The sequence below is a fragment of the Stegodyphus dumicola genome, chromosome 10 (assembly GCF_044657685.1).
Source record: "Stegodyphus dumicola isolate Sdum_Otavi_A_Nest chromosome 10, ASM4465768v1".
Lineage (NCBI taxonomy): Eukaryota > Metazoa > Arthropoda > Arachnida > Araneae > Eresidae > Stegodyphus > Stegodyphus dumicola.
The window spans coordinates 151,407,541-151,432,863 of record NC_140777.1 but is presented as its reverse complement, the minus strand read 5'-3'; the positions used below and the strand labels follow the sequence as shown (position 1 = coordinate 151,432,863).

The window sequence follows — 25,323 nt, the reverse complement described above, 5'->3', positions numbered from 1 at the left end:
CTCGTATTAAATCGTCTAATAGGTCTGTTTAGTTGGACAAAACATCGTTCGCACATTTGGGATTATACGTAGCTGGGTTTATAAGGCGATTTAAAATTCCGCTTATACGTTTGTCTTGGCTGAATTGTTGTCTCAATATTTCTCGTGTCGACGTATACTCGGATCCGCTTATATTCGGAAATATACCGCATAGCAGCTGAACGTGAAATATGAAAAACTTTATATGCTCGCCCAAAAATGTCCGGAAGGTTTTCGAGCTGCGCGGTGATGCCATTTCAAAAGAATACCAAATTGACAATTCACTTTACGCCGCATTGATTCGATACATTGAGTTATTCGTAATAGGATGTAAAATATATTTATGTTTTGTTTAATTGGATTTCCTAACTTTTGTGTTTTTGGCTCTGATTTTATCTTTTTCTTTCCCTTTTGCACAGAGAAAAATCGTTTCTTCTTTCCTAAAGGAATTCATTTATTCATCAGAATACTTTTTAATATGATGAAAATAAAGATTAATGTACATATACTATTTTATGGATAAATGTATTAATGCACCATTTATTGATTTAAAACTAAATTAAATACATCTATTAGCTTATTTATTAATATACAAGGTGAATCTGAACAAGTGGGCAAAACGTTAGGGGTGATAGAAAGCAACTTTTGGTGATAGGAGCAATATTCATCATAAAATGTATGGTCGGAACACAATCGGCGAAATGCCTAGGTGACAGTGTAAATGGTATAAAAAGGGTCGGTCATCGCACCCAAAGCATTAAAACTTTATTATTTGCACTCCCATTTTATGCCACATGCCAATGAGCCTATTAATTGTAAAATCTTTCCTCTCCGCTTTATGCTTTTCTGTTGTATTGCGTATATAAAAAATATAAAATACTCAAAAAATTATAAAAATTAAAAATTCAAAAAAAAAATGATTAAAAAGCTAAAAACTTACAAAAAATTATGTATTAAGTTTTTAAAATTCTAGCTATCCCTAACCTTTCTCGAGCCATGTGGCTTCCTCTAGTAAGCATCAAGTTTACTACTTATGCAATTTTCCTATTTCTTCTCGCTTTTATGTAATTCTGATGAGGAGGTTCATGGTTTTGAACCATAGGCAAAGATGGTTCAAAAGGAGATTCTTTGCCTATGGTTCAAATTCTTTGCCTATGGTCTCTCCTTAGAGATTCTTTGCCATAGGCACTCCGTAATTTTTAATCAAACGTCGCGGTGGGATGCACGATTCTTCTTGACTCAATTGAAGTATCATTTTTTGCTCGTTCTCCCATGATGGCCAAAGATCCACCGGACAGATTCTGGCACAATAGCCATAATAGTGACGACGACATGGAAATCTGGAATCTGATTATTCCACAACTTCAGCAAATAGCACCAAATTTAAGTTACAAGACTTTATTAAGGACAATAATTCTTCAGGAAATAAATCAAACGAAGCTAAATGACTTAAACATTCGTCTTCTTCACCTAGAACTCAAGCTCATAGGAAGCAATAATCAAAAAATATAAAATCGTTTTTCCCAACTTAATGACAGGACAAAAATAAAGCTGAAACTTAAATCGAACTCCTATGCCGACCCCTCCCAGCCAAGTTAATGCTCACGCTACTGCACCCCTAGAAGAATTCCTTCAAATACATACAGAAAAAGTGACGAAAGCCATTGACTTACAAGATGAAGGAAAATTAGAAAATGAAAACGTTTGCAAAATTATTAAGGAACATCTACAAATAAAACACGAAGTACAAGCACACATTAATACTTTAGCTCAGCCTCAATCCAAACCCACAGCAAATACAGATAAAAGTTCAGAATCGAGGACTCCTACCAGAACTTGTAAACCTAATGCAGATTATCGGTTACTTTAGACTAAAGATACTCATTAAATCAGGTAAATGAGACGGCTCGCTTGAAATTGACTGACAAGAAGTTTCTTTAAAGGTATAAACATTTTATTTCAATTATTTTCAACAAAAACGCTTCATTATAAACTCATATCTATTTTTTAAATCTTGAAACTACTGTTCTAATCATAGTCTCGCGATAAACTGAGGCGTTGCTACGCTTTTTCAAACAAATTATTAACTGAGGTAATTTACTTACCATAAGTGGCGCAACATTCTTCCCACTTGAGTTTTTTGACAGAAAACTCAACAAAATATAAACATTAAATGTAAACTTTCAAAAATACATGAAATATTCAAAATATAAAATGTCTATTTCAATTTAATTTTCACATTATTTGAATGTTTGGCAACTTCTAAGGGGTACATTATTGGTAGGAAGATCTTGTAGGAGCGAAGATGGTGTCAAAATTCTTAAATCTGTTTTTTCTGATACATATGTCAAAGACCTATGATTCATAATTGATTGACATTCACAGACGAGAGTCAAAAGTTCTTCGTAAGTCAGAGATTGAACGTCTTAAGTTTTTTCTGAGGAAATCTTTAAGTATGCCGATTAGTCTTTCCCAGAATCCTCCACGCCATGGGGCAGATGGTGGGTTCAACTTTCGTTTGATTTGACTAACTTCAAATTCTCTTTGAATTTTTGTCCAATCAAGCTGTTTTAAGGAGGAGCTACGAATAAAATCAGCTACGAATAAAATTACACCGTGATTGCTATCTTGAACAGCGTTTTAGAGAGAAGAGAATAAAATAAATAAACTGATTACAGCGATTATAATTTCTTTCTTCTAAATATGCAATTAAAAATACTAAGGCATAAATTAATTCATCATTCATTTTTGAATCATATTATTTGAATGTTTTTATGTTTTTTTGAAATATCTTATTAATTTCACATCATAACCCATTTTAACCTATTAATAAATCATAACCCATTTTAAAGATCGGGTTTACAATATGTTTAATTTTAGTTGCTGGCCATCAAATGAAAAAGGCATGATATGGAGTGTCATGGCACCCATTGGGATTATTATTTCGGTAAATAATTTTCTGCTCATTTCTGTTCGCAAATAACCGCAAAAATGCAAACAACTAAATCAAAACACATTTTCTAGGTGAATTTTATTATCTTTGGCCTGGCTTTGTTTACAGCTTCCCGAATTGATAAAATGAACTCCACAAGTAATACTTATAGAGAAAAGAAAACGAATATGGTGTAAGTAATACGTTTTACATCTTAATTTTGTACATTTTACATTTAATTTTCTTTAATTGTATTTTAATTTGTAGTTAATTATTGTAAGCGATTCTAATAACCCGTAAACATATTTCCTGTAAGGCTAGAGCTAATTTTTATCAGAATTGTATGCAATATTAATTTTAATATACGTAAGATTTATTTAAAAAATATGTGTAACAGTTATTAAAAAAAAGAGACTTACTAATATTTGCTTTTTTAATGGTAGTTTTGAAATTTTGATTTTACTGTAGATGCTAAAAAGAAGTTCACAACATGGAAAATAAAAAATTCTAAACAAATGATCTGTGATCAGAGTTTGGGGATATGCTCAACTCAGAGTTTCAGTTGACTATAAGATACTGAGACATTCATATTCCTATCTTGTTTGAAATGTAAAGTTGGATTAGTGTTGGTAACAATTGAATTCGCATTTTATTATTGTCGTAAATGAGGAAATCTGGATCATTTAATGAAATTAAATTCAATGCAAAATTAAGTAGATAGATCTACAGACTTCTTTTTAACATTCCGTAGAAACTCTCTTACCAATAAGGAAAAGATCTCATGTGAACATCATATGACTTCCTTGTACGGCCTATTAAATTATACAATTTTTTTACTGCATTTCGTTTAAACTTATTTCCTCAAATTTCATTACAGATATATTTATCATTCAATTAATTCAGTTCTCACTTTGCGGCAAGGCAAAAATGCATAAACTCTCAAAACATCCTCATTAAAAATTGAGAAATGTAGTAAAACCTAAAACACCAAATGCAATTAAAACAGTTAAAAAATTTTTCTACAATTAAAATTAGAATTTCGGCACAGAAACAAGCAATTCGGCCAGCCAGTAAGAAGGCAGATTTTTCGGTGCACAAAACTGAAGACACTGAAGGTATAGAATCTGACTTAATTCATTGTTTTGCTAAGTTTCAAATGTAAACAAAAATGGCTGCAAAATTAGGCTTAGTCGCACTTAAACAACTTTTAAATTGTTGATCATTCTACAGCTATTGCATGCAGATTAACTAAAGGTATAAAAACCTTAACAGGAGCATAAGAAAAACATATTTCAATCATTTTTAAAGCAAACAATGCACAATTTACCAACATATAAGAATAAAACTAACTGAGCTCACCTAGCCGAGTAACAGAATGAATATATATATATATATATATATATCAACCGCACCGGCCTCACAAAAACTATATATATATATTTGGTGCGGCCGGTTTGAACCAAAAAGGGACCTGCACAGCAATATGTTATAGCAGTCCTACATTCAAATTTCAACGTTCTGATATTACTCGTTATGCGAGATACATATATACGTACGAACGGACAGCACGAAAATATCTCTTCTGAATCCATTTTAAATCCAATTTATAATTTGTTTTAGGAAAAAGAGTCATTTATTCTGTCCTTACGTACATATGTTATGCAAAAACATCGTTAAATTCCATTCGATAGTGGTCAAAATGGATATTTTCGTTGAAATAGGATACCCGAAATACTTTCTTTACTTCGTACAAGGAAGTAAGAAGGATGGGAAAGAGAAAACCAGGTAATGTTGGGCCAACTCCTTAAATGACAAAGGTAACTGAGGTGTCAAAGAATGTAACAAATGAGTAGCCTCCTGTTTATTTTAAAATTGTTCTAGTTTAGTTACTGAATTTGTCAAAAGTATAGTCATTCTTGATTATTTTTCATAAACTGACTTTGTCTTTGGAATCTCGGTGACAAAATAATGTTAGCTTTTGTTGCACTTGCTGTTATATGTGAAAGAAGTAACACATTACAATTACTTGAAAAACCAAGCCTTCCCAAAAAGTCTACTATATGTTTTGCAAGTACACATTGTCTCCAACAAGCAAAAGATATTCACTGTAATTTTGGAATAGAAATTTGAAAAAGTAACAACATTTTTTGTTGCTAGTTTAAGCTAAATTATTACATCTTTAAAAGAATGAATTTAAAAAAAAATACAAATATTAAAACAAAAACCTCATTCACTCTTGTGAAATTCCTTGAAATAGATGAAGTGGAATCGCATCGTAAAGGCAAACAATAGAGTTTCTTAACTCTGATATTTAAGAGAGGTTAGAAAATATCTTCTGCATTTATTTACTTCTTTTAAGAAGTAAATGAAGTTATGTAATCGCGAAAAAAATCTGGCATCATATTTTAACGGAAATATCCATTTATTCCTTTCCCGAATCCATTTTGACTATTTTTATTGCGTAATGTCTATACTTACGGACAGAATAAAGGACTCTTTTTCCAGAGCGGGTTGTAAAATGGATTTAAAATGGATTCAAAAGGGATTTTTTTCCTTGACGTCTGTCTGTACGTAAGTACGTATGCATGTATATTGTCAAAAACGATTAGCCGTAGGACACTGAAATTTTGTATATGTATATGTATAAATATACCCACCCCCTTACCCAGCTTTAAAGCACCTAACCGGCCTTTTCCCTAATCGTTGGTCTAGTCCTATACTTCCAGTTACAGAACTGTTTTAAACAATGAAAATATTGAAGTTTGAAAATTTCAAATTAAAAAAAATTAATTCTCGACAAATAATAAAACCTAACTTTTAATGCAGTTTCTTGGTTCCTATACGTATATTTGAGATCGTTTTATACTCGTTATGAAAAAATAAAATTAAGAAAGAGTTTGACTTACGTACGACAAAAAATGATCGGGATACTTATCTTTAAAATCATTTCATTTTGCTTTGAGGAATCGGTTAATTAAGTTATAATAATTCGTGAAAATAAGTTTAAATGAAGAGCAGGAAAAAATGTTTATATTTTAGTGGGCCGTACAAAGAAGTCACGTGGTGTCAACTCTAGATTCGTTTGTAAAATATAAAACCACGCGCCGAGAGATCTTTCTGATAACAAATTTGACGACGAAACAAATGTCATTGTTTACGAAATTGTGAGAAATGATCCTTATATCGGTTAAATAAAACAAATGCTATCATGCTTCTACTGAAGCTCAGATCTAACGCCTAAATTCTACTAACCACTTTTGGAAATGACGTAAATATTGGAAAAATGTAAATAAATAGCAGTCGTCTCCTTGCGCCAGCACAATCCTAATGCCCTCCTTCAAAACAAAACTTATTTGTTACAGTTTGAACAAAAGCAATGAAGACATACCTCTTAGTGCCACTTAGGTTTAATTCTTTTTCAGTGTATTCCAGCACCTCGAATATCGCAAGCTCGTTTTCAGGCAACGTCGCAGTGAGTTTCATAAATATTTTTCGCTCTTAAGCTAAAACGTATCTTCCAAACAATCAAACAACGAAGTAGGGAAAGCCCCAGTATCATACTGCCATTCAAAAAGTTCATAAAGGTTAGACATTATAATATGAGAATTTAACACACTATTGATTTTATTTCATTCTCATTATCATTAAACCATATTAGGCTGCACTTGAACATTATCTGTCTTTAATCGGGAACTCATCATTAGGGATATTTTCTGCCCTAATTCTGTGCAGTTCTAAAGAAATACTCAAATAGACCTCAATTGTTAAACAATCCTTTAAAATGATTATTAAAATCATAATCAGAACTTTTCTGCGTGCTTCATTACAGAAACCAGTCAGTCAAGTTGATATACTTTTGCCCAAAGCCTCCATACATAAGGAATTTCGTAATGGAAAATAAATTAAATGATTTATAGTCGAAACCATTGCATGTTTTTATCTATCAAGGTAGCGTATCTATTATTGTATTGAGTATTATATGAAATTTTCGATACTGCTACTATTATAAAGCGATTTGCATTTTATGTGCTTTTTAACGTTGAATTCGTGAACTACGTATATGCACTCTTTTACAAAAAACTCGAAGCATCAAGAAAGACTATTGCGATCGTGACGAAATTCAGTATGCAAAAACATCTTGATCGAGCATGCAAATGATTAAAGTTTCAAGGCAAATGAACAGGAATTGCGATCATAGCGCACCTTTCTAGTGCACAATTCGCAAAGTATAAAACCTGTAACAGAGGTGGAAAATTTATCTTTTTTTTGTTGCTGCTATTGTAATTCCCTGAAGAAGCAACTATAGATGCCATTACGACGATATCGAAGACGTTAGAGACAGCTAAAAGACTTCGAACATGGTCGCATTGTAGGGCTGCGTGAAGCTGGGTGGTCATACCGAGCAATAGGCCGCCACCTGCAGCGTACAGACACTGCTGTGCAAATATGTTGGCAGAAATGGTTGCTACAAGGAAGGAAAGGCCTGGAAGGCCAAGGATCACAAATGCGAGACAAGCTAGGATGATTGTTTGTCAGGCCCGAACCGCCGCGATGGTATCATTGTTGACTATCCAACGCTCTTACAGCCACTTCTATACCTCTCGTGGTAAAGGTAAAGGTAAAAGTATCATCAGCGATGTACCATAGGTCAACTGGTAATGCCTTCCTATACTAACTCTTAAAAAAAAGGGGGGGAATTGCAAGTTTTATAGGAATTTACATAGACTGAAGCTTTCCAAAAGGTCTAGAGTTTGCCTATTATGGTACATCGTGCAATCCCACAGTACGCCCTGCATCCAGTATTTAATTCAAATAATGATGTAGGAAATAAGTAGATTACAAAATAGTCGGAATACAATTTGAGATTCACAAGATAAATTGAACATCTGATTTGGTGCAACAAAAATAGGAGACAAACATAGTTAATAAACAGATGAGCATAATGAGATAATTGTAACTAGTACTGGCAACACAATGTTAAAATGAATTGTAATAATAATGTTAAAGAGGTGGGTGTCCATGGGTTATTTCAGATGTATTGGTTTATTGCAGTTTATAAAGTTCACGACGGTAGCCATTTTATCCATAATCACAGCATGCAAAAGTTTACTAAGCAGTATGCGGACTTATACTTGACAGAGATCTAGGCCTTAGGAAGAGAGTCGTTGCGTAATTTTCTGAAACTTTCGATACTGATGTTTATCTTTAATTAAAAGCCTTTGGAATGCTAGGAGATCAGTTCTTGGGGATTTTATGTGAATATACCGTCCACCATCTCACAGCGCTTTCTGAGGCGGGGTTACACTCACAGAGGCCTTTAAGATGTTTGCCTTTGACCCCACAACCTCGGCGGAGTCGTCTGGAGTGGTGTCGCAGCTGAACATCATGGCTGCCCTCAGACTGGCATCGTATAATGTTCAGCGATGCCACTTCACTCTTAAAGCAGATGACCTCCGCGTTCGTGTCTGGGGAGGACGGGGCCACCGGTTCCAATCAGCCTTTGTTTTACAAAGGTATACAGCGATAACCCTTGGTGTGATGGTGAGGGGCACTATTTCTTATGACAGCAGGTAATCTTTAGTCATCCTCCGTACATCTTTAACAGCTCAACGATATATTAATACCATCCCGCTGCCGGCTGCATTACCCTTCATGGCACATCATCCTGGGCCCTTTTTCCAACAAGATAATGCCAGGCCACATACCGCTTGCATATCTCTGGACTGTCTCCGTGCGGTTGATGCTCTTCCTTGGCCAGCAATATCTCCAGACCTTTCACCAATCGAGGATGTCTGGGAGGAGCCGCCTGATTCGGGAACTACAAAATATCGCAGATCTGTAGTGACAACTGATGAATGCCTGGCAGAATGTGTCGCAGGATGACATTAGGAGCATCTACCACTCCTTGCCTCGACGAATTCAAGCGTGCATTGCCGCCAGAGGCTGTTCGACCAACTACTAATTTGAACACTTAATGGGTGATTTGAATCGTGAATAGGTACTATGACCTTGATTTTTAATCATTTTATTAACTGTGTATGAGGTATACACATATTCAGTTTCATCAAAAAACAACCACTTCCTCCAGGGTGCTTCGATTTTTTTTTGCAAAAGAGTGTATATATTTTTCTACTTGCGATTTGAGTTCTTTAGTTAAGCAACTCTGTCCATCTACACTCTGCTGAGCTGTTATTTTGATCGTACACATTATTTACTGAACAATACTACCTCATTTTTTATGTGAATAATATCTGCATATATGTAAAAGAAATATGTTTAATGGTTTAATAGTTAACTATAAATTTTAATAGTTAACTATAAATTTTAATTGAATTCTACTGTTGCTATACACAGAGTTTCAGTTCGGTAATTAGGTTTTAAACAAGTAAAACAAAGCTTGCCTCTAAAATACTTGCGGTAGTTAGTAGTTAGTTTTTTGTTTCAGCTGTTTCACATTCCCATGCATATGAAGAAATTTATTTCCTCAGATCCCATACATAGAAATAAATTTTAAATATGGTAAATGTATATATGTATATATTATACGTAAGCTTGAAATTTGAGCTGCTGATTTAAATATTGTAGAGCTTCGATTCCAATAAGTAGACTTTACAAATGCCTGTAGTGATAATTTTTTTTCTTATAAAAATTTAGTGCCTAAAACAAATATACTTTCTTTTTTTGAACGACAGGAAAAGACTAAAAGGTATGGCTTCCTTGATGTGCCTTCTAGGATTAACGTGGGCTTTTGGATTCTTCCATGTTCCTAACAGTCCAGCTGTTTCTGCATATATTTTTGTAATCCTGAATGGTTTGCAGGTAAAGTTAGAGTTCATATTGAATATTCAATAAGCTTAAACTAATGTTAACTTAATAGCATTATTGTATAAATATAATTCTAAAACATTTTCTCGACAGTAGAATCATATACAGAACGACGCACGCTGTAATTACCTATCTGAGATAGCTGTCCTGTGAGGGATACAGACCATGTATGGGCCACCATATGTGGGGCGTACCTATAACCGTGCAAAGCTATGAGTTAGGCAATCATTATGCCATGGACCGTTCACCAGAACAATTGCACATTGAGGCGATAGAAGCCTTCAGTCAAGTATAATGTGTCACAGACGCTCGCGGGTGCTGTGGTGGAACACTGAAAATCGTCAGAATTATGGGCGAGACAGCAGGTATCCTTAATTTGATTCCAACAGGACAGCGAAACTGTACTCCAATATCCATTTTTAATTCATCTGATTTCTTTCCTTGGTGATTTGACTTAGACAGTCCTCTGCCGAAGTGTGACACATTTGGGTTACCTTCTCTGAGATTACTTAAAGAAAAGCGTCTTCACACATCATTATATGCTATTGCAAAGTCTATGTCGAGTTGCGTCATGGAAATCTTTACACGTTGTCTCTAAAACTGAATCCAAGCAGAAAGCCGACATTTAAAGACATTCGCCAAGTAGATAATAAAAATTGCCACCAATGCCCTTCATTGCGGTTTATGCCTCTATCTCAATTTCTAACTTTACAATGTAAACGCCAATCAATTAAAAATGTGATAATCTACAACATAATACATGAAAAGCGGCCATAAATTTGCTTAAACAGTAACACTAACTAAAATGTTATATAAAAATCCGACCAAAAAATAATAATAAATAAATGAAAACAAATAACACTTAATACTGTCAAAGTAACAGAAAACCAAAATACAATCATAGAAACACAAAACTTTACAAAACTTTATAACTGTCATCTATAATTACAGACAATGGTCTGCGATTGCTTTTATAAACTATATGTAAAGTTTTTCCCCAAAACCCATAAACATACGCTTATATTTATTTCACCCATGGCTCCAGTTTAAGAAACGTTCAATTTAAAAAATAAAACAGACTTTCAGACTACGGTATTTTTGAATAAATGAAATGTCTCAATGGAAACACTCTGAACACAAATTATAAATATAAAATATGATTTCATAGATTAAATAATCAAAAAAAAAAAAGCGGCCATGCTCAGAGTTACCTTAAATATCCTCAATCCAAATTTGAGGAGTAGAGTGTGTGCAAGATTTTAAAAGCAAATTTCTAAAAATTATTCATTAAACAAGCCTGATTTAAAAACTTCATTTTTAACAAATAATCCATTATATGATGCAAAACATTTTTTTTATTTTTATTTATTTATTTATTTATTTATTTTTGAAAACATACAGAACTTTCTCAGCATCCATACACAGGATGATTAAAAAATACCTGGCAAAAATAAATATAAAAAAAAGCAGTAAATTTGCAAGTAAAAAGCAGTAAATTTGCAAATCAAGTTGTGAAATGTGTGTGCTGAAAGGCCTGTTGAAATAATATAGGGCACTGCTGAGGTGTAGGCAAAAGTATTCTGCTTGCGGAAATCGCCATTTCCTTTGCGGTTTTTGAGACGTATGCATCGTCACAGGAACGCGGAGTTCACCGATGTGCATGTTATCCATATACAGGGTGATCAGCGAATAAGCCCTGATTTTAAAATTGAATATCTCTACAACAAAAATCGATAAAATTATGCGGTAAACTGTACATTTATTAGCAAAACTGTAAAAATGGTGTGCAAAAGTTTAGAAAATTTAGTTACGAAAATCGTTAACAGATGGCGCTCTGTGCTGAAAACTCTTTCTTTGAAAGAAGTAAAAAAAAAATTAATTAAAAAAATAAAGTGAAGCAGCCTTTTCAATCAAAATGCAATTTTTTCAAAATGTTCACCGTTCTAAACAATGTGGTGGCGTAAACGAACAATGAAATCTGACATCACCTCTTGCAATGTCTCGACGGAAATGGAATCACATGCAACACCAATCAACGATTCAAGCTCATCTAGAGTAGCAGGATTGTTTCGATAGACAGCGTCTTTCAATGCGCCCCACAGAAAGAAGTCACAAGGACTCCGATTGGGAGAATATGAAGGCCGAGCTATTCCTATGTCAGTAAATTGAGGATAATCTAACGCAATTACTCTATTCTCAAAGTATTCATGAAGAAAGTGAAAAACTTTATTTGTTCGATGTGGTCGAGCCCCATCTTGCAGGAACCAGTCGATACTTGGTCGATCCTCCAACGCTAGTTGAGTGCTCACGAATTGTTCCAAAATTGTAACGTAACGTTCAGTAGTTATCGTTTCTCGTACGAAAAAGGGTCCGATAATGCCTCTGGCCTTTGGCTAGTGAAAAGAGGCTAACGTAGAAAGTGAAATAATGTATTCCATTGAACAACGTCTATTTTGGTTCTGGAATTTCACACATTAGAACACAGTCCTATTGCAACACGTCGTAGTTTTCAAAACCGATTCAATGTTCCAATTGAACCCGATGCGAAAACCATTCGCATGCTCTTCGCGAAACTCGAATGGACTGGCAGCGTGGCTGATGATCAAAAGGGAAATGTTGGGCCTAAGCAAACTGTAGTCACTGCTGAAAATGCAGCCAAAGTTTCTGGATTTGTTCAGCAAAATCCTAGGAAAAGCATCCGACGGGTTGCATCAGAGACAGGTTTGAAGCATCGGGTCCAACTGGAACATTGAATCGGTTTTGAAAACAGCGACGTGTTGCCGTAGGACTGTGTTCTGATCTGTGAAATTGCAGAACCAAAATACATGTTGTTCAATGGAATACATTATTTCACTTTATACGCTAGCCTCTTTTCACTAGCCAACAGTTATACTGATCATTTTCGACTTCGGAGCACATTTTAAAGGCCATTGAAAGGTCATTGAGATTAGAGCGCCATATGTTAACGATTTTCATAACTAAATTTTATAAACTTTTGTACACCATTTTTTCAGTTTTGCTAATAAACGTACAGTTTACTGCATAATTCTATCGATCTTTGTTGTAAAGATATTTAATTTTGAAATCAGAGCTTATTCGCTGATCACCCTGTAGCTCCAGACAGAAAGAGAACAGTTACTCAAAAGAAGTATTCAGGAATCGCTCTCTATATAGGTATAGTTAAAAGTGAGCTAGACACCATATATACACTATTAGTCGCACACGTATCATCCTACCTCACTAACTGTACAAATCCGCCCCAGTTTTGAAGAGCACTCCGGGGTGGGGTGATCCGAGAGTCTCCCATCCCTCTTCTCTTGCTACGAATCTCTTGACAGGACTTTCGGCTTCTCGACAGGGCGCCTGTTTGCCGCAAAGGTTTTATATGCTTACAAACATCCATGCTTTCTACAGGATTCGAAACTGGAATCTTTGGTAGAACACACAGCTTTACTAACCACTACACTGGCTTGGCGGCAGTGGAACCTCTGACAAATAATGCATCACTTCACAAATAAATTACTATTTGAACAAAAGCCTCGGATGGCGAATGCTGTCTCGAAACAGCTTTTGTTGCAATAATTTCAGAAACAGAGCAGAAGGCAACTGTGAAAGAAATGCCTTCAGAAGAAAAAGAAAAAGAAAGAAAAATTATCCTAATTCTCTAATCCACGAAATCTGTTCAATGTTGCTAGGATGCAAAGTTTTCATGTAACGATATCACCATGGTAAATCAGTAGCATGCTACAAAGTAAGAATTTTCAGTGTAATGCCGTGTTTCCCTTTAGAAGCCTTTTAAAATGAAGCAACCAAACATTACATTGCACAAATTTCAACTGAAACAGATACTCACTAACTCTCAAGCAGAATCAACAAATACTTAGACATAAGGACAATAAAAAAGAAGATATACTTTAAAGAAAGTTATTAGATGTTTTTGTGGAAGTAAATTTTGCATTGAAATAGTATCTTTCTAATTATTTTCCACTTATGCCGTCTCTTTTATATACTCTCCTTTGTTTTAGCCACAATTCCATAAATAAAACGCTTTTTCGTGAGTTTCACTTTTCAGTAGCGATGCATACCACTCGATGTTGTCATTATTAAACAGAAGATTACATCGGTGTTATAACAATTTACGCCAGTAAAACACTTTGACCTACGGCTCAAGAGCTCCAGCACAACTTCAAAGCACAATTTCTGCACACACAGTTCGTTGCAAAATTCACTTACTTCTGTCTCAGAAATGTTTCAATTTTATTTTTTTGTGAATTACTATTTTTCAGGGAGTGTATCTTTTCTTGACTCAAATAGCTTTGAATGAACATATCCGGCACAAACTCCTCTTCGCCTACAAAGAGAAGGCCGCTCAATTTTCCTCTGTTGTGAGTATATCAGTCATTTATTTTTGTTTGTTTATTTAAATACGGCAAAGCAGATAAAAGCTATCAAGTAAATGACATCTTCTTGAAAGTTTTCTAAGGCAAGCTTGGTATTTATTTCACATCTGGGATAACACCCAGTCGCTGGAATTCATGTCGAAATAGCAGCGTTCGCCTATCTTACCCATACAGCCATTAGTGGGATTTAGTTACTTAACAGATGGAAGCCTTTTATTATTGTACGTATGCTTGGTATTTTTTTTACTTCTAAATCCTAAAATCGTGATCATAAAGCATTTGTTTACGATATTTGTTTACATGAAAAACCTAAGAGAGCGGTCTGATCTGTGAATTTGTAATTTAGAAACTTTTAAAGCGAAGCCACTAGTAGGTATTCGTGATACAAGTGAAATAAACGATAATTTAGGGCTTTGTACACGCGCGAAAAAACAACGGGAGACTTCTATATCTCCCGTTCTACTGGGCCGATTGAAAAAAATTCAAATTTCGTTTTTCATGTCTCCAAAACGCGTCTTAGGATGTATATTAGATTTATAAATAGCACTGTTCTAACGTAGGTATTTTGACACAAAATCGGACTTTTTCTGAAATCTTATAGCAGATTTTTTTTTTCATATTTCGATTCTACGACTGAAATTATGCCTAGATATTAAATTTTGTAATATTTGGTGCGAAATTTACGAAGAAATTCAAAAATTTATTTCGGCGAAAATTTTTCAGTTTGGCCAAGAATAATTCACTTGCTGAACTTCTTAATATATGGCAATCAATTTTCCTTTCCCTTCCATTACGCCGGAGTGGGAAAAAAGGCACCTCGTTCCTATCTTTTTACATTGTACATGAGCGGAAAAAAAGTCACATCATTTCTACTTTCAAATAATTTTAGCAAAGTGTTTTAACCGCATTTGATGTTTTATCGCTTTCAACAAATATGCCAAAGTTCACGTATATCTTCGGAAATTTTGAATAAAAAATTGTAGTTTTTTTTGCAGGTATGCTAGAAAATACATCAACTTTAAGATGATGGCAAAAATTTTATAGATTATAATTCCCAATTTTTTTTTTTTTTTGAAAAATGTATAAAAATTATTTTAAAATACAAATTTTAAAAATAAATCATAAAAAATGAGTGAATTTTATTTGGAATGAACCTGAATTTCGAAATGTGAAAGGAAGAATCAAATAAGCTTAACTAAAAAAGAGAGATTAATAAATATATACCAAACTCAATTATCATTTAGGAGCTAAAATTTTGAGAGATAATTTTTTAAAAACTACTCGTGCGATTTTTACAAAACTTGGTAATTTGGCGTAATTTGAGTCGTAGAATTGAAATATAGAAAACTATTGGTATGTTAATTCAGAAAAGTCCGATTTTGTGTCAAAATACCTATATTAGAACAATGCTATATATAAATCTAATACATATCCTAAGTCGCGCTTTCGAGACATGAAAAACGCAAGTTGAATTTCGTCAATCGGCCCAGTAGAGCGGGAGATAAAGAACTGTCCCCTCCCCCCCGCACTGTACAAGGAATAATATTTAGTGGGAAATTTCTCATTTTATCTTTGAATATTGATAGTAAAAGTTTTATATCAAAATAAGAAATATATGTATATTAGCTGTTAGAAAAAACAGATTGGAATACAAAACCTTTGAAACATAAATACTTAAATCGTCACTCTACACTCCAAAAATTATTAACTAATTAGAATTTTACAAAACACGAGAGAATCTTTGCTGTACAAATCTTTGCTGATAATTCGACGAGGAATAGTTATCATTTAGTTGATATCTTTTTGTTATCCGGATGATACATTTTCAAACATACAATCTAATGAGTTTACTGAAGAAAAGTTTATAAATTATTTTCCAGTTTGTGTCTTCTCTCTCCCAGTTGAAGTATAGTACGTTTTCATACACATCACCAATCTATGGCCATTGTTAAATTTAACGGGATATAATTTTGATTGTATTTATAACTGATGCACTTCTTACATTTAACGTCATTTACAATAATGATCCAAAATACTAATATCCTCCGACCCTTGACATATATAAGATAAGTATAGGTCAGATGATAAAATTTTGTGAAAAAACATGTGTGAACAAGCTAACAGAATTCATTCTTTCCGATTTTACTATTACTATGTGCATAGATAAATAATATAGCAGATATATTTATCTTTTGCTGTGACTTGCTATCTGGATCCTATATATACTATGCGGCATTATTTTGGGTGTCAATAAACTACAAGCTTGCTACTAAGATCTGGACTGGATTGGACTATTTGGGCTGTGGCAAGGCACACGAGGACTGTCTGCCTAGTGGAGGTTGCTTTCGTGGAATACTTTAAAAAAATTGGTTGCTATCAAATTTACGCATGGAGTAAATCACAAAAACTCCCGTGCAACCTGGATTTGAACTCTGGTCAGACTGTCAGGGTTGAAAAACCTTACCGCCAGGGCGCGCACCTAATTTCTATTAATCAGTGTTATTCCTTAGCATATGAAAAGACATCTTTAAAATGCATTTATAAAAAGCCCAAGGACCAAATAGCAAAGAATCGCAAACTTGGAACGACATTTCATTGCATTTCGCTCTCGGCAAAGAGCTGTTGCATCTAGATGGTTTGGTTGTTCTTCGGTATATTAGATTATGGCAAAGCACTCCAGGGCTATCGGTCTAAAGGTAGGGATGTCTTCGTGGAGGACTTTCTGAGGGAAATTGGCTGGTATAGACGTTACAGGTGGGAAAAATCCTGTTCGCGAGATTCAAACCTCGGGCCGAATTACAAGTGTTCCGCGACATTACCTCTCAGCCGCTGGTGGGCCGTGTCGCATTTAGAAAGCGATTAGCAATTTAGTGTTTGTAACGATAATTTGTCTAATTTCTAAAGGCACCTTGTCAAAACTAGATCAAGAAAGTAAAATCATGCGGGCCACCTTCTTCGCCATGGCAATGGGGGGGGGACTTTTGACCGTTGGACCCGATTCCTAGTGCTAACAACTTGCAACTTTACAATCTGCGCAAAACGTGGTTCAGCTTTCTCCATTAACTGATATTCCACTGTTTATTTTAACCTCACCTTTTAATAATTAACATCCAACGCTTGAAAATCAGTCAAGTCACACTAAACCGTACCTGTTGTGGGCGAATAATCTTTTTTTTCGTTATTCCACTTATTCTGCTTGATCCTTAACTGATGACTTCAGTATAACTTATAATTATTCGAACTTCATTTAGCGGCTCAGTGTCTATCACAGATTCTATCTGCACTTCGCTGTGCATTTTGAAATCCCAGCTGTCTCTATATTCATGTTATCCACCTCCCTTAGATGATGTTGCCCCCACCATAAGGTTCTAAACACTGGAAGTTTTATCGTGAACAAATTTCAATAACTATCTACAATCGTACACTTGGTTTTTAACCAATAAACGCTTTCAATTCACTTCAAATATTTTATACCTTGCCTTGGAGGAAAGCTCATGTTAGTCGGATTATCATTTGGAAGCGCCTTCATTCAGCAACATCTTGCTGCTTGCCACGCTGGGTCCATTTTTTACTTCCTTGTACGAAGTAAAAAGGAAGCATTGTAATCGCGAAAAGTTTCAGGCAGCATATTTCAACGAAAATATCCATTTTTAACCGCTATCGAATGCAATTTAACGATGTTTTTGCGTGATATCTGTACGTAAAGAAAGAATAAAATACTCTTTTCCTTCAAAAAAATTATAAAACTGCTTTAAAATTAATTCTAAGAGAATTTTTCGTGGCGTCTGTACGAACGTATGTACGTACGTGCGTACGTACGTATCTCGCATAACTCAAAAACGAGTAGCCTCAAGAACGTTGAAATTTTGTATATAGGACTGCTATAACATGTATATGTGCACCTCGTATTTTGGTTGCAATCGGCCGCACCAAACGTATATAAATATATTTATGTATATATCCACTCTGTTACCCGGCTCAGTGATCTCAGTTTCTTTACTCTTATATGTTTGTAAATTGTACATTTCTTGCTTTAAAAATGATTGAATTATGTTGTTTTTATCTTCCGGTTAAGGATTTTGTGCCTTTAGTAAATCTGCGTGCAATATTTTTAGAATTATCAGCAATTTTAAAGTTGTTTAATTGCCGCTAAGCCTGTTTTTAATGGCGGTCATTGATGTTTACATTTGAAACAGGAGACTAGTGGATTTGTTGCTAATCTAAAAAAACTTACCTTCGCAACAACAAAGATAACGCATTCATTTATTATTGCCAATTAAATCATGCTAATTCTTTCTGGAATTTTTTTCGCGGAAATAAGTGTTTGAGATTTACTTCGTGATTTTTAATATAGATATTTTGAGATTTTATGTATTTTTGGCTTCTCGCGAAGTGAGAATTGAATTAATTAAATGAGAAATACTCAATCGTCTGTGAAAAACTGTTTCTCTTTTGTTTTGTTTGCTTAATTTCTTTTATGCATCATTCTAGCTTTATTATAGTATTTGAACAGAACATGGGGCAACGATTAGATAATTCTATTCTTTAAATGATATAAATTTTGTGCATTGTGAGTTATAATATGAACGAAATATATACGTTAACTTTTATATAATTATTGGATTATATAACAGTTAACTTAGTTTCCGTTATATAATTATTATATAAGTTAACTGTTATATAATTATTAATACTGTTAAGTGAATCTAGCGCCAGAGTGTCGCTATGGTAAACAAATACTAGAGTGAATTTTAAAGAATGCATTTATTCTATTGTGGTTTATGCGCTGTCGGCGAAGTAGATTTAATTCAATCCAATAAGTTTAAATGAAATGCAAGAAAAAATGCGTATAATTTAATATTCCAATACAAGGAAGTTATGTGGTGTACACATCCGATTTTTTTTAATAAGTCCGTGGCAAAATCTTAGGTATTGCTCTCTTTTCTGAATTAAGCAGGACATTCAAAGCATGCATTGACTGAGCAAATTTTAGCTGTCGCTATATATATGTGTAACTTAAAAATTTTATGTTAATATGCTTGCAGAAATCTCGAGTTACCTTTCGAAATCTTGTACTTAAGTCACCTTGTTTCATCTTTTTTTTATGCTTCGAAACAGTCCCACGTTTTATCGAATAATAGCTATTGGGCAGTATACAGAAGATTAACGTCATGTTTGTCAAATATGTTTAGTATTTTATCTTTTCACTGTAATTCTTCGAGCTCAACTTCTTTTTGATTTTTAAATGTATCTTAAAATTCAAAGAATAACGATTTATTATAGTGACATACTGCTAAAATAAGTAAACACGATGGCTTCTAAATAAGTAAAAATAAATCTTTAATTACTTTCAAATATATGTCATAAATTTTCGTTAAGATTAGATAGTTTTTTAGCATTCTGATTTAACATCCGCAGTACTGAAATATATTATCTTTCGTAGATAACATCTTGGCACAACATTGAGATTATAACGAAAGCCAACAACAAAGTTCATGGGGAAACGAAAAAAACGACAATCACCGATGTCCGCTCGACTTTGTCAGAAGGCAGGCCTTCATCTGTGCTGCTGGATGATGATATCTGCAGGATGCGACATGCGTGTTACATCCAGTTAAATGAGCAGCTACCATCAGTTACCGATTGAAATCGACTCACATACAGTTTAATTTCATCTTGTAGACAGATTTGCTATAAAGGTTTGCTGATATCTCTGGGATGAAAGTAATTTCAATAACTTTCAGATAAATTTAACATCTCTGAGTAGTAAATTAAACAAACAAATATTTAAATATTTGTTTGTTGAATTTACATTTATTTCATACTCATTTCCTACTGTCATCAAGAATATTTGTATTTAAAGTAATACCATAATAAAGTTTATTACAATAATTCTAGCACATAATATTCGGATATTAACTGAATATATTGTTATGCAAATTTAAATTACACTCTATCAAATCAAGAAAATCTGTAAATAGAGAAAGTCACTACAGGCACTGAAACTATTTTGATGTTCTGAGAGAGACATTTAAAAAGTTAAATAAAATATGGTTTTAAAAAGACTTTTGTTTGGAAATTTTATTTACCATTTACTGTTAATTAGTTCTCAAAACGCTCATTAATAATATTCCTATTGTTTTGCATTATACTTCAGATTTATCCCAAGTATCAAAATAGTAGTTTTATAAACATTTAAATAGTATCAGATTACTGTTTAAATCCTATTTAAATAGTTTAGCATTAAAACTATTAAATTATTTGCTCTTTCTCAATGCGAAAAGAGCATAAAGTACATTTTATTACTTTTATTTATGCTGTGCATATAAAAGACAGTTTACATACAAGTTTTCCTTTAAAAACGTTTTTCAGTTCTATCCGATGGTGCAAACAATAAAATTCTTACTCTTTTAGTTTGTTCCTTAAAAGAAGGTAAATGTGAAAATTCGTTTAACCATTAAATAAAAAAATCTAAATCGAATTTTCGAAGAACTCATTGCATTGTCTTCTACAAACAGAGAGTGTACAAAATTGAAATTGATATACTGTATTATCAGGAATTGCGTTAAAAATAGATAACAAAATTCCAATCATAATGAAAAAGATAAATAGGAACTTAAATTATGAAAACATTTTGTTTGCGTTTTGTTCGGTGAACTCGAAAACTTTATAAACTTTTGAAGATAATGCTGTCGACGAGTGGTAATCGAAAACGTAAAAATTATGAAAACATTTCATTCGTACTTTTAAAGGCAAAATGCTTTGAAGATAATGTTATTGGTGAATGGCCATAGCAGAAGTTAAATATTATGAAACCATTTTCTTCGCATTTTTTGAACACCTGCAAAAATACCAGTTAACTTAGGCAAAAATATAATAAATAAAACTCCGACTTGAAATCCAAACGAGGATAATACTGAGAAAATCACTCAACCTAAAAATAATTAAAGATAAATCCTAAATCAAAATTAATCAAATTTAATTATAATTAAAAAGCGTCACAGCACGTATGTCTGAAATCCGAAGAGGCAGAAAATTCCATTGACAAACTGTTTGTACTTTATTAAATATTTGAACTGATATAAATAATGTCTAGTTATCTGTAAACAATGTAAGACTCCTTAGGGCAATTCTTAATAAACATATTATTTTCGAAGAACAGTATCCGTTTTCTCTTCCTCACCTCAAATGAATTTTTAATATTTCAATTATATATTTATGCTTACTCTAAGAAACTCTGTGTGAATATTTTTTGTCTATTTTACGAATTTTATGATAAGGAAAATTCTTTAAACAAACATGTTTCGCTATGTCAAGTTTTATTCGGCAGAGATAGTACCTCGAGCATAGGCACTCTGATGTCGCGATGGTATGTATAATCTCATTCGTTTACAAATAACATATAATACATTAAATCGTAAATTCTAAAATTAAATTGAGAGGCTGAACTTCCTTCACTGAAAAAATATTTGAAAAGAAATAATAGCGGCTGCCAACACCAGATGTAAAAAATATACGGCAAAGTTTCTCTCTCTCCTTTTCTTTCTCCTCACTGCAAAAGTAGTGTCACATTTCTTTAGTCCAGGAAGGGCAATTTTTCCAGAAGGATTATCAATTTCGTTTTGGCATTTTTAGTTGATTCACTATAAACTTTGATTCAGTTTTTCAAATTTTCGCCTCCAAATATTATCGCCCTGTGTTATATTTCAATCAATTAAATAATGAAGAATCTGCATAAATGCATCAATGTTTCTCGCATTGTGATAAACAATGGTACCTAGAGCCATCTAATTTTCAATAACGTAATCTTCCGCCGAATATGGGCATCTGGAAGCCCTAATTTGGAATTTGGAATTTGTTTTATTATCTATTTCATATTTTGTAAAACTTAAACGAATTTTTATTAACAAACTCAACGATTTCAAAGCGAGCTGCACAAAAAAAAAAAAAAAAAAAAAAAAAAAAAAATCTCTAGCGCACGTGACTGTGCATCGCAAATTCTAAAGAAATGTTCTTTTTGAAATAATTTTGCGATATTGCTGTTAGACTGAATTTTATGGTTCAAGTGAGAATAACATGATATTTAATAAAAAAGTTAACCCTTTGCGGCACAGTGTGTCCGGTCTGGACACACCTAAACATTTCCTTCTGTACACACAGAAACATTGAATAAAAAAGAATTTATAGGTTACTATAGGTTACTCTGAACCTTCTTTTGGCAGCTCAACACAAACCAGTCCATATATTTTAGCCATGTTTAGTTTTTAAGACCCTCATTTTTCAAAGAAATCTTCCAGAATTTTTTTAGGATATAAAAGGAATTATTTGAAAAGAAATGTCTATGTTATTTTTTGGCTGTATGCTAATCTCCTTATTCTATATTAGTTTTAAATTTTTACCTTGAAATCTTGCCTAAAATCAAACGGCGAACCCTAGGTGTGCCCAGACTGGACTCAACGATAATTTAGGACAACTGAGAGTCTGTATTTTTTGTTTCTCCGCATCTCATCGGTCAGTTCATTGACAACTATGCTCGTTTCAAAACTCTTTTCGAAGCTCTATTCAATCAGTGTGCCACTTTCGGCACACCCACAGAATTAAAACGATAAGGTCTATCTTCACAAAATTTTACTTGTGTACTTCTCTAGGACTAATTAGACTGCCTACCATTTTTTATTTTTTTAAATCAAAACTTCAACTTTAAAAGGTAGCGTGCCGGAAAGGGTTAACACAGGAAACGTTAGAAAAACGCCTCTTTGGGCGTAACGTAAAATCTGAAAGCTTTTAGATTTTTTTTTAAATGTTTTTAAAATTTTTTGGTGGGCGTTGATTTTTGACTAATCATTAGCTAAACAATTTACATTTATTGATACCCCTCATTATATTTAACAATGGTAATTTTAAAATGAACGAATGACGAGACACATTTCGCAAGGGAAGAAGTGAAAGAATGCACTTGTTTATTTACGTTAGCTATAATAAGCCACGTGATATCTGAGCTCATCTACATTGTTTGTTTCAGTTCAGAAATTACGTGGTCTTTAAGATCATCGGAATGTAGCTCATTAAACTTTCACAATTCAATATTTTTGCATTTTTTTTTTAGTCCAAAGGGGCTTTGTTCCTGAAGGAGTATTTTTTTCTTTTTGCGATTTTGCGTTGAATGACTATAAATGTGCGTTTCACTTTTCAAATTGTTGCCACCAAATGCTAGACTCCTGCATTATATTTGAAGAAATTAAGTAATGAAAAATCTGCGTAAATGTATGTTTATTTGTCGCATTGTGATAAAACAACGGTACATAGAGCCATCGAATTTTGAATGACGTAATTCTCCTACGAATATGGGCATGTGGAAGTCCAAATTTGAAATTTGGAATTTGTTTTATTATCGATTTCATATTTTGTAAAATTTTAACGAATTTTTGATTAACAAACTCAAGGATTTCAAAGCGAGCCATGGCAACGTTATACAGAAAAAAATATTTTTATCTCCAGTGCGTGAGTCTCTGTATCGGAAATTCTAAAGATATGCTCAATTTAAAACTATTTTGCGTATTGCTGTTGAACTGAATTATATGGTTTAAGTGCAAAGAATGTGATATTTAATAAATAAATGTAACAAATAAAATGTTAAAAAAACGCCCCTTTGGACGTAATTTAAAATCTGAAATCTTGTAGATTTTTTTTAAATTCTTAATCCATTGATTTTAAAGATATTTTCTGAAATTCAAATTGTTATCTTTCATATATTTAAAAAATCTTTTCCGAAATCATGTATGGCAACTTTTTATTAAACCAGAGCATTCTTCATATACGCGATAATAAGAAAAAAAATATCTGTAATGTATTTAAAAACAGATTTCTTTTTCCAAATCAAGGATGGCAATTCTTTAGAGCCGAACATTCATTATATGCGTGATAATACATGAGAAAGCAAAATTACATTTATGCTGTTTACTGACAAATAAAATTTCAGATGTTTTGTATATAAGTGGAATAAAAGTGTAATCATCTCTCCACTACTGATTTTGGAAACCAATGTATGCAGTGGTTTAAATAAGAACAAAAGTGAGTAATAATGCAATTTTTAGATATAATTTTAAAATGTATGTGTGTAAGATTATATATATATTTATAATAATAAATGGATTCTTTTTTTTAAACTTACCGTCTGATTATTTAAGCTACGAGTACATTTATGATTCTTCAATAATCTATTTATTCCTGACAAAAGCTGGTACATCACAAGGAGTCGGCAGGATGGGTGTACCCAAAAGGAAAATAATTCCAATGGAAGAGAAAGAACTTTTTAGTGCAAGTTGTGTCTGTTTTTTACAACTGAAGAATTGTGAATTGTGAAAGTTATAATAAGTTCCATTTATTATTACATATATATATATATATATATATATACCAAAAATTAAAAAATTAACGGTATGCAAGAATTTCCAAAGTAGATATTTTAAGCATAGTTATGTTTATGAGTAGACGTCTTATGAGTATTGCAGTCATTATCTCGGTATTAAAGAAGTATTATTACTAATGTTCTTCACACATTTTTTAGACTACTTTGCTCTCGCATAAAAACAATTTTTAATGTAAAACATTTTTTCAACTGCAACTATATTTTTGAAAGTATAAATTATCATCTGCTGCTTGACAGTTAGTTTTATTTTTATGCAAAATGGCGCTTTTAAAGAAACAGTGAGCGGAAGGCTATGATTTTTCCGAAAACAATTATTCGCATCTAGTTATTAAAAAATGCTGTGAAACCATGATTTTCCGGTATCTAAAACAACCATAGATAATACTATCAGTAAGAATGGAAGGAAAATGTGAAAGTTTGGCTTTAAGAAGAAAAATTGTTCAAACTAGTATATATCTAAGGAAAAAAAAAAGAAATATTCCGAATGTTGCAAAGGTAAGAACTTCAGTGTTGAAAGAAAATCCGCAGAGTCATTGGACAGTTGCCAAATCATTAAATCACTTAGTGTCAACTGTAAACAAAATGATTAATACTGATTTGAATCTTAAAAAAGGTGAAAACTGCAATGTGCATTGTCTTTCTCCACGACATATCATTTAAAGAATCTTCTATGAGAAACAATTATTCCAACAAAAATGGAAAAATGTTGTCAGAGTCAC

The 25,323-nt window shown here is 33.0% G+C and overlaps 1 protein-coding gene across 1 annotated transcript in view; it reads left to right on the top strand.

The window, feature by feature from the left end:
- Positions 1 to 20,219, top strand: part of LOC118183448 (latrophilin-like protein LAT-2) — a 56,041-nt gene extending 35,822 nt beyond the window's left edge. The window contains exons 10-14 of the mRNA XM_035352987.2: positions 2,899 to 2,965; positions 3,043 to 3,143; positions 9,643 to 9,769; positions 14,062 to 14,160; positions 19,619 to 20,219. Coding sequence (XP_035208878.2) covers positions 2,899 to 2,965; positions 3,043 to 3,143; positions 9,643 to 9,769; positions 14,062 to 14,160; positions 19,619 to 19,822 — 598 coding nt within the window. The 3' untranslated portion in view covers positions 19,823 to 20,219. The remainder of the gene's footprint in view (positions 1 to 2,898; positions 2,966 to 3,042; positions 3,144 to 9,642; positions 9,770 to 14,061; positions 14,161 to 19,618) is intronic.
- Positions 20,220 to 25,323: the final 5,104 nt, after the last annotated feature.